At 44.3% G+C, this 10,473-nt stretch overlaps 1 protein-coding gene across 1 annotated transcript in view; it reads right to left on the bottom strand.

Annotated features, from left to right (window-relative positions):
* Window positions 1–1,394: 1,394 nt before the first annotated feature.
* The window catches only part of LOC134444072 (trafficking protein particle complex subunit 9-like), a gene marked incomplete at its 5' end in the record, with an annotated part of 19,870 nt that continues 10,791 nt past the window's right edge, over window positions 1,395–10,473 (bottom strand). The window contains 2 exons of the mRNA XM_063193541.1: window positions 1,395–1,602; window positions 4,819–4,945. Coding sequence (XP_063049611.1) covers window positions 1,395–1,602; window positions 4,819–4,945 — 335 coding nt within the window. The remainder of the gene's footprint in view (window positions 1,603–4,818; window positions 4,946–10,473) is intronic.

Genomic DNA, 10,473 nt, shown 5'->3' with positions numbered 1-10,473 from the left:
ACTGGTAGACTGACATTTCGATGTTGGGATAGCATCCGTTTCTACTCAAAAGCAGGAAGCAAGGATATTGTCGCACTCAAGATGTGTAGACAAAAGTTTCTCTACACATCAGGTGAGCACAGGGAGCACTGATGAAGGCAGACCATTGCCGTTGCTCTACTCTGCTCTCAGAAAAATAGGGAAACTCTTTGCGCTTGACCCTTGTGTCTTTTTTCGTTGTGCAAACCTCCTCTCGTCTCACCTTTGATCTAATCCAAGCAGAACAGGCTATGTCTGTGATTGGACTTCTACAGCAGTGGTGGGGAGGAAGGGCAAACATTTTTCAAAATAAAGTGGCAGCACTGGCACAATTACCAGCCTCAATCAGGTTCGAAAAATGAATCAATTAACTGCCACGGCTGTGACAAGGCCAGCTTGACTTGGCGTGGCGGATGAGAGACTAGACGAGACGAGAGAGAGAGAGTTTGTAGCGTAGCAAGTCTCATGCCAAGAAGACCATCTGTCCAGGGTTTGGGTCCGGGCAGGCACCGTTCCCAGGACCGTCCGGAGGGGCCGGCCGACGTGATGAGACCAAATTTTGGTTCCCAAATCAAAAATCTAAAAGGTCCCTGTGAGACCCTCGTATGCGAGAGCTGCCATATGCGAGACTGTGGCCCAATTACCAAAAACAGCAGAGCCAGAAAACAGACTCTGATTCAAAGGGCCAAAATGTTAAGAAAACCATTCAGAGAAAACGGCAGCAGAGATTTTGTTTTTTTGAATGAACAGCTCAGGGCCTTCATGCTTCTGCAGTATATTCCTATACAGTGAACCGGTGAAATCATTCTTGATTCTGTTCAATGCAGGATTTGGTGATATATACTTACTGCACAGTTCCCCGAGGTAATCCACCATATCATAATCATGATGGACTCAGCAAAATTACCAAAGACCCAAGGCCTCTCAAATGAAAAAAAAACTGGACAAAATGCAGTGTCTTAGCAGTCAGTTGAGTGTGTGAGTAGTCAACTGTACGGTATAGAAGCACAGTATGAGTGAATTGTAATGTGCCTAATGAAAGCCCTGATTGGTCAAACTGTTGTATGTCTTAAATAAACCTTCAGTCAGGGTTGCAGTGTGCAGGCGTCTTCTGTGTGGACCAGGGGTGTGTTTCTCGAAAGCGTAGTGGGAAATTGCATTGCAAACAACAAAGTAGCAAACAAAGTTAGCAACTTTGGTTTCCAGAAATGCACCCCAGACTTGTGAAAACACGCAAAAGGCATATTTCATTCCTTGAAAATAACACAAGACAGTTCTACTCCTCCATAACATTCACAAAGACACTACATAAAGAGGAGGCCATGGCGCCTTCTCAACCTTCAAAGCTCCTTCAAAGTTTTATTCCACCACTGCATTCAGTGCACAAAGACACTACGCCACATAAAAAGGAGATCATGGGCACTTGTGAACCCCTTACCGATTTTCTTGGTCTTCTCGTCTCCGCGGTTGTGCATGGAGATAGGGGAGTAGATGAAGGGGCTCTTGCTGGACAGGTTCTGTCCCAGTAGACCCTTGACTTTGTGGGGCCGCAGGCTCACCGGCAGGTTGAGCAGCTTCACAGACCTGCATAGAGGAGAGGAGAGGAGAGGGAGAGGGAGAGGGAGAGGGAGAGGGAGAGGGAGAGGGAGAGGGAGAGGGAGAGGAGTGGAGGAAGAGGAGAGGAGAGGAGAGGAGAGGAGAGGAGAGGAGAGGAGAGGAGAGGAGAGACATGGTCAATATCTGCATCTCGTCATGACTCATTCACCTGTTGGGCAGGTTTACGTAGTTCAGCAACTTCAGAAAACTTAAGGGACCAGAGGAGGGAGTGCAAAGTCAGGGTCAGTGTGTGGAGCTTGTCGAACTGGGGACTGAAGACTAGGGCTTCGAGCAAATGCTCTTTCAAGTATTCCAGTGTGAGGTTGTGCCGTTCATTAGCCTGCTGGGGGAACAACATCAAGGGCTACGTTCTTAATTTGACTTTTTCACTGTAGGGTATTTAATGTGAGTACTTTAAATGAAGTTGGGAAAGAAGCTGTAAACTACCGTTTCAACTAATACTTGGAAAAGTTAGCTGTGGCAAAACATTCTTCATCATTCTTCTTCTTCAAATTGACATTTGCACTATTTTACATTTTTATTGTTGACACTATATGGTTTGTTTATCCCAGTAAAGCAGCTCCCCAGTGCCACAGTGCCCCCAACCAGACACTATTTACCCATCAGCGTTTGACAGCTGTGGGGTGACGTGTGCCCAAGGGAGGGGGAGAAAGAGAGAGAGAGAGAGAGAGAGAGAGAGAGAGAGAGAGAGAGAGAGAGAGAGAGAGAGAGAGAAAGAGAAAGAGAGAGAGATAGAGAGAGAGAGAGAGAGAGAGAGAGAGAGAGAGAGAGATGATGCCTTGGTGTGAAAGGAGGGAATGGCTATATGAATAGATGTGTGTACAGGTATTTGTATTGTATGTGAATGTCTGAGGATGTTTATGCGTCTATGTGTGAAAATGGTGTCTATATGTATAGCAAATGAGATGTGTACTACAAGATCTAACCTGATGGAACTGAACAGTCTGGTGGGAAAACAAATATCCCTATGGGACAATAAAGAATCTAATCTGGCTGATGATGATTTTTTTGTTTGTCCCACTTAACAATAGCTGTACAAGGTACAAGGTTTGAGGGGTAAAGAGAGGGGAGGAGAGAGAGACGTGAAAAAGAGGAAAGAACTGTGGACAGATAGAGACATGAAGAGGAGCGAAGAGAAGAGGGGGGCAACTGGGGGTGGGATGAGTGAATGCACTGGGGGTATAGTAGTAAGTGGAAACAGAATGACAAGAGTGTTCCGGCCCACCATCAAGGCACTTCTTGAAATGCAGATTAGGGGGTCAGAACACTATTTTAGGACAAAATAAGTCACATATTTGGAATCAGCACCAGGTTTTTTTTAAAAACCTCTCCAGTGCCATTTACCTAGGTTTATATGGATTTCGAAAATGCTGCTAGATATCGCTCCAAAACAAAGCTGAAAATGAATATGAGAAGGTACCCGACTTCGAATGAATATTGTACATTTTTGCCTACCTATGGTTTTGTAAGACTTGCATTTTTGAATTCCTCACAATTCCTCACCCATCAAACCTTTTGGGCTAAACCACATAAATAAATCTCAAAAACAAAGTCAATGTGCGAGTGTGTGTGTTTTCTTAAGACAATCACCTTTCCTTAATGAAAGCCCATAATGACCTGCATCAGATGATATTATAGTCCAAAGACAATTAAACAAAGCCTTAGTATTTGGTCTGCCTGAAAGGCTGAATAAAAAAAAAATCATTAATTAAAAATGTACTGTAGTGCAGTAGTGGTGGAGTTCATATACCAGTATAAATACAAACAAACCACAAGTTTGGGTGCTCCTTTCATTTCCTTTAATTCCTATTGATGCCATCTCTCTCTCCCTCTCTCTCTCTCTCTCTCTCATATCCCTTCTGCTGTCAAAGACACTGGGATGGATTGTATGCTTATTTTCTCCTCTTAGCTCTGTTTACGTCCAGGAGGGATTTCCAAAGATAAGCACTTTCACAAATTACCGTCTTAATCGTCCTATCCAATCGCTAAGAAAAAAGACATTACAGTCTTGGAAAGTTCTCTCCCCCATTTAATCTGGCGCACTCCGGGCTAATAGCAAAGCCTTTCCAATTATGAAGCGAAATTGTTATCATCTCCCTACATAACGAGAGGAGGTTTAAATTACACAGATATGAGGGGAAACATCATGGATTCTGTTAGTAAGGAGGAGGAGGGAAAAAAAACAAAGCTTCAAAAACAACACAGAAATAAACACTTCAGTGAACAGTCAGATTACTCCCCAGAAAATGTGCTCATCTGTGAGGAGCAATCGCGACAAAGTAAATCATCAAAGTGAACAATCTAATAACCATCTCATCAAACCACTCTCTTTCTGGGTGTTGTTGTTTTCCTAAAGTTAATGCATCTCAACCCAACCATGAATGCCAGCATCTAACAAATAAATGTGACAGGATATGCTTCTTCACTCCTATTGTGGAAAGTGTGCTGGCTTTCAACACACTCTTTTGTGTCCAGCTTTATGTAATACAGACTCTGCACAAGAGCTATGACAAATGTGTAGTGCTATTATCGGTCCAAAAAAGAGAAGTAAAAAAAAAAAAAAATTCGATTTATTTATTGATTTATTATTAAAAAGTGTGTAATCTCTTAGTATTTTATTTCAAGAATGTATGCTGCACATTCACAAATTTCACCTTTTTCTTGACAAACCACAGTTTGTTTCTGTGCTTTGGCCACAGGAAAGCTTGCCTTGCCAGGGAGGGGGGGGGTTGGACATTCCGGACATTCAACTTTGTTTTGGATATAGTACTATATAGAATGATTTAGTATTAGTAGAAGAAGTAGATAGTATCAACAGTAGGGCTGCACAATTAATAGAAAAAAATCGAAAATCGTGATAAAATCATGAAATCGAAGTTGTGATTTCAATCGTGATTTAATCGTGGCAATAGTGACCTACCTGAGAGCGTCCTTGAAGCCAGAACATACTGACAGCCTGGTGTTTCTGGCCAGAAATCTGTCCACCTAAGTTTCATGCTATTGCCTTTACATAATTATTACAGTTCATTTTATTCTGCTCATCCCGTATATAATTCATTCTTGGTTATATTTCATCTTGTTATAATTTTCAAAAAAATCTGCAATAAAATCAATAATCGTGATTAATAATCGTGATTTCGATTTTTTCCATAATTGTGCAGCCCTAATCAGCAGCATTCCGACCTGACGATGGGCAGTTTGGTGAAGGGCACAGCGGGCAGCTTGAGGCCGTCCGGCAGGGTGATGACCTCCATCCCGCCCGGGCACTTGGACGTGTAGTTCTCCAGACTCTGAGTCACCTCTTTCTTTTCTGCACAGAGACAAATGGAAAAAGAAAGGGGGGGGAAAAAAGAAGAAATTATGTGTGAAGAAAGGAAGTGAAAACAGTGTTTTCATTCTCTGATTAGTGTCGCAACCTTAAAACGATGGCCTCTTCTGAGATTGACTGTCACGCCATGCGGTTGATGTTACACCTCGTGATAATAGGAGGGTCTTTAGAAAAAGGCACAACAAGAGCACTCTTGGAGAGCTCTCTTACCCTTTATATCCGGAAAAAACAACGATCAGAAACAGAAAAAAGCTCTAATGCCCGTAATAAGATAAACAAAACGAACATCGGACATCACGCACAGAGGATAAATAAACAGGTGTGCACACGCGCGCATACGCACACATACACGCACACACACACATGCAGACACCAAAGATTCGACAAACAAATAAATGCTGAGTGACGGCCCCACATAGGGAGGTTAATAACTTGGGAGCCTGATATAAATTTAACAAGGCGGATCGCACCACGCTCATAGATCAGCCTCTTTCTGGGCATTTGGTCTCCAGTGGAAGCAGTCTGCTCTCAGCCGCTCATGGGCCAGCTCCATTGGCCGTGTTTGTGTGTGTGTGTGTGTGTGTGTGTGTGTGTGTGTGTCTGTGTGTCTGTGTGTCTGTGTGTGTGTGTGTCTGTGTGTGTGTGTGTGTGTCTGTGTGTGTCTGAGTGTGCGTGTGCGTGTGCGTATGTGTGAGTGTGTGTGTGTGTGTGTGTGTCCTGTGTGTCTGTGTGTGTGTGTGTGTGTGTGTCTGTGTGTGTGCGCGTGCGTGTGTGCGTTTGTGTGTGCGTGTGAGTGTTTGTGTGTGCGTGTGAGTGTGCGTGTGAGTGTGAGTGTGGGTGCGAGTGTGCGTGCGAGTGTGCGTTTGCGTGTGTGTGTGTGTGTGCGTGTGCTTGTGCGTGTGTGTGTGTGTGTGTGCGTGCGTGCGTGCGTGCGTGCATGCGTGTGTGTCTGCAATGTGAGTGTCTGTGTGAGTGTGTGTGTGTTTAGTGTTTAGGGGGCTGTTGACCCCGCCCTGGTGCTTTACGGCCTGATCTATAAAGGAGAGTTTACTGCCTCAGATGGGTCATCAGTCAGGGCCTCATTTCTCCCCAACACCTCACCTCCTCCTCCTTGCATAACAAACTTGTCTTTCTGACTTATACGCCTAAACGGCTGCAGAGGAGGAGGAGGGGAGGCGATGGGAGGTTAATGCGGAGAGAGAGAGAGAGAGAGAGAGAGAGAGAGAGAGACAGAGACAGAGAGAGACAGAGAGAGAGACAGAGAGGGGGGCAGAGAGAGAGAGAGAGAGAGAGAGAGAGAGAGAGAGAGAGAGAGAGAGAGAGAGAGAGAGAGAGAGAGAGAGAGAGACAGAGAGACAGAGACAGAGAGACAGAGAGGGGGGCAGAGAGAGAGAGAGAGAGAGAGAGAGAGAGAGAGAGAGAGAGAGAGAGAGAGAGAGAGAGAGAGAGAGAGAGACAGAGAGAGAGACAGAGAGAGAGACAGAGAGAGGGACAGAGAGGGGGCAGAGAGGCAGAGAGATGGGCAGAGAGAGAGAGAGGGGTAGAGAGAGAGAGAGAGACAGAGAGAGGGACAGAGAGGGGGCAGAGAGGGGGGCAGAGAGAGGGGCAGAGAGAGAGAGAGAGGGACAGAGAGGGGGGCAGAGAGGGGGGCAGAGAGAGAGAGAGAGGGCCGGAGAGAGAAAAGAAGTTCCCGAATGAAGAGTAAAGACAGGTGAAGAATTATACCAAAGCATTGACGCATGCGCACACAGTCAGTCATTCACATAAGATGCACACCCAGGCCCACACCCACACCAATTTTATTTGCCTAAAGTGCAGATAGAAGTTCAATAAATGGAATGACTACTGTGAAGTTAAGTCCCAGTGTGAACAAACACCTCCTGTTAATCGAGCAAACTCCCAGCATGATCCGCACGCACGCAGAGTGCCTGAAATATGGAGTGTGCAGTTCCCTCAAGAGACATGCTCAAGTTTTGAAAATGTGAAGTGTGGTACTCAATTGATGCAAAGGAGAGGATCACGTTAAACTGTCGAATGAGAAGGAAAAGTTTAAGTTGCCTAAATTCCTCAGACTGAACAGGCAAACAGGAGACAGGAGACAGGCAAGGCTTCCAGAAACGCACAGACAGACAAACAGAAAGCCAGACACACAGACAGATAGATTGGTAGCCAGAGACGGACAGACAGAGAGACGGACAGACAGACAGACGCACAGATGTACGCTCGAGTCGCACATAAGAAGGCGATGCTTTTGATTGGAAAAGGTTGCTGCGTGAAAATGGAGAGTCCTTGAGTGTAGTACGGTTGAAGGACAGACATCAGATGCAACAGAACAAATACGATCGATTGCACATCTCAGAGAAGTGGGGAAAAAAAACAGACAGACCAGAGATTTTACTTAACACCCAGTAGCAGAGCACAAGATGACTTTCTGCCCGTCTAGAAAGTCCTACTGATCACAGAGGGCACTGGTGAAGGGCATAACCCTGAAATGTCTGCTCTACTCTTAAAAAATCCTTGTGCTCGACCTTTGTGAGGGATTTTTGTGTTTTTGTGTACAAACCTACCCACCCTCTTGCACCTTTCTGTTTGTATCCTCAGACCTGTGAATTGTTCTGTCTTCAAAAAGTCTATTACTGTTTCCACATGAAGAAGTATACAAGTTGCCACAATGCATTTATCAATCAACATTCTATAGCCCCTTACCGCATACAAGGGTGTTCACCCGAAAAGTTATGCAAAAAAAAAAAAAATCCGAGCCAGCAGTTCCCAATGAGACCAGGGTATTTAGAGGTGAAATCACTCATGTTAAGTGCACAAAGTAAAAGTAACACATCACAAGACGCTTACTTTATGTCCACAGCCATCACAAATGTTCCTTGAAAACAACCAGTAAGATAACAGAAGTAAGATAAGAAGTATAATAGCTGTAGAATACATCTATGGTGCTCTACTACTACCATACCTGTACAATGCTTTTTACCTCCAATGTTATGTGCACGTAGGGTACAATTGTGTATTTCTGTAGTGAAATGCCCCAGAATACCACACCATTTTGCAGAATTCCAATTCCATCTCTGTCTTATAGTATTCTATATTCATCCTCCTACAGGGACCATCACAATCGCAGCTACCATACATAGAATATTTCCTCACAGACATTGAGGGAAGACATTAGTTGTGGATGACGTCTTGCAAAAAGGCCCTCATGGGGGTGTGTGACTGGGCACCAGGCTGTGGCTTACTGAGAGGGTTACATAATACAGTCTCCACATCTCACCCCTCACCCCCTCCTCCTCCTCCTCCTCCTCCTCCTCCTCATCTCCCTTCATCCCCCAGCCCAAAGGCACTCCGCTAATGGACTGGCTCCCCGCAGGAACACTCCGTCTCGGGTCTCGGGAGGTGAGAGGCCTGCTGCTGCAGGAGGGGAGGATGATGAAGGGAGGATGGGATGAAGGGAGGGTTTGGTTCTGGAAAGGGAATGGAAGATGGGCTCGCACTCCCTTGTGGGGGTACGGAAGGGACTGGACTGGGGCTCACTTCCGTGAGAGTCTGATGAAGGTGTGAATAGAGTAGTGTAGAGTAGAGTAGAATAGAGTAGAGTAGACAAGAGTAGTGTAGACTGGAATAGACTAGAGAAGTGTAGAGTAGAAAAGAACCACTGTTGAAATGATTTTTAAAAACTGAGATGTACGTATGTACTCATAAAACTGAATGATATTGGTGATGGATGAGGCGGGGCAAGAGTAACGGAATTTTATTTATGAACTTTTAACTTTGTGTGCGTGTGCGTCTCATTTGCTTATTTCGAGCTCAGAGACATAAGAAATAGCTAAAAAATAAATCTCTTTGTAATTACTTTTGTTTTGCAGTGCTGGCCCGAGGTTGAAAAATGCAAGAAACAAATTGATGCCCAATAGAGGCCAAATGGAGAGACGCCAAAACTAAAAACAACAGACATGGATCAACATGGGGGGAAGAAATTAAGAAACAAAGTCCTCCGCTTCAAGTCTGCTGTGCGTGATGTTGATGGCCTGTGTCATTTCAGTAAACAAGCTATTCCTCTGACAGTGTCCACATTTAACCCAGGGCTAAGGATTGCTTTGTTTTGTTTCTTTCCCCTTTACGGAAATGTTTTGTTTCTTGATCCGACTGCCTCACTAGCGAGGCTGCTTAGGGGCGACTATGATTTCCCTTCTCCTTGATTATAACTGAAATGAGATACAAATCAGGTTTTTGTTGTCTGCCGACAACCCTTAGGCACTAATACAACCCGCCAAAAAGAAAAAAAAAGTTTGTTGTGGGTTAAACATGTGTCAGACGAGGATGTTCAGCAGGGACTGGTACCTTCATTAGCACCTTTGCCTCTCCGCCTCTCCGTCTCTGTGCCTGTATCGCTCATCCTTCTCTTTTTTCCTTTCTCTACTTCCTCACTCTTTAGAGCATTTTATTATAAAATATTTTATTATAAAATACTATGAAAAACAACATTATTTCTGCCTGTGCAAAAAAAGGAAAGAAAAACAACAGTTTATTTTGGTGGGGAATAAAAGGTCCTCACAATATTTTTGCGCTTTAGAAAGGCATGTCATCCGGTCCAAAAAAAAACAAAAAGAAATCTGACCGTTTCTTTTGGTGGTGACAAGGGTTGTTTGCAGAGCCAGTGGGGGGGGGGGGGGAAGGGGGGGAAGCATTAGATAGATAAAAAAGAAACACCTCAATCAATTGGAGACTCACGTCGGCAGTCCTCGCTGAGGCCTGGAGAGAGAGCGCGACCCCTTTTCACATTACTAATGGAAACTGGAGAAAACATGACACCGGGCACCTCATGCGTCTGTGTTAGGAAAGTAAATTACAGCCACACGACTGAGAAAGAAAAGGAACACAAAAAAAAACAACCAAAAAAAAAACAATGGGGACGGATAAATGTAAAGAGATTTTGAATGCCAAGACAACGCTTGTGTGCAAACAATGCGGTGGCTTTGAGAGCTTTTGTGAGTAAATGCCTCCAGAATATTTATTTATTATGCTCCTACATATGGCTGGATAAATGGCTTTTTTGAAGGATTAATCACATTCTAAGACAGTCTTCTAACAACGTCCTTAGTCATTTGTTTGTCTAGAGGTTATGCTTGTGTACTTACATGTGCATGAGTTCTAAGATTAAAAGATTAAATCATAGGGTAGTGAAATGTGTCCATGTCAAGGAGAGAAGGCCATTTCATATAACCTGGTTCTCAAGCGATGGTTGTTACCAACCACCTGGAACATTGTCAATCGTTTAGCTCTGGAAAGGGGCGCGGGAATGCTCAAAACAGCTCGAACCTGATTGGAGAATTCACGTTGCTTTTTTTTTAAATCACTATTACTTCAACCACTGACTTATATATAACCCGCCCCATGATCTCGTCTCGCGATTCTGATTGGACAGGCCATGAAATATCTGATGCCGTTCGGGCTCGTCTAAGATTTCCAGACCCTCGTGCAAGCTCACGAAGTTCAACGAAGAT

Source organism: Engraulis encrasicolus, unplaced genomic scaffold (genome assembly GCF_034702125.1).
Source record: "Engraulis encrasicolus isolate BLACKSEA-1 unplaced genomic scaffold, IST_EnEncr_1.0 scaffold_447_np1212, whole genome shotgun sequence".
Lineage (NCBI taxonomy): Eukaryota > Metazoa > Chordata > Actinopteri > Clupeiformes > Engraulidae > Engraulis > Engraulis encrasicolus.
The sequence above is the reverse complement of the archived record's forward strand: the minus strand, read 5'-3'. Positions and strand labels throughout refer to the sequence as shown.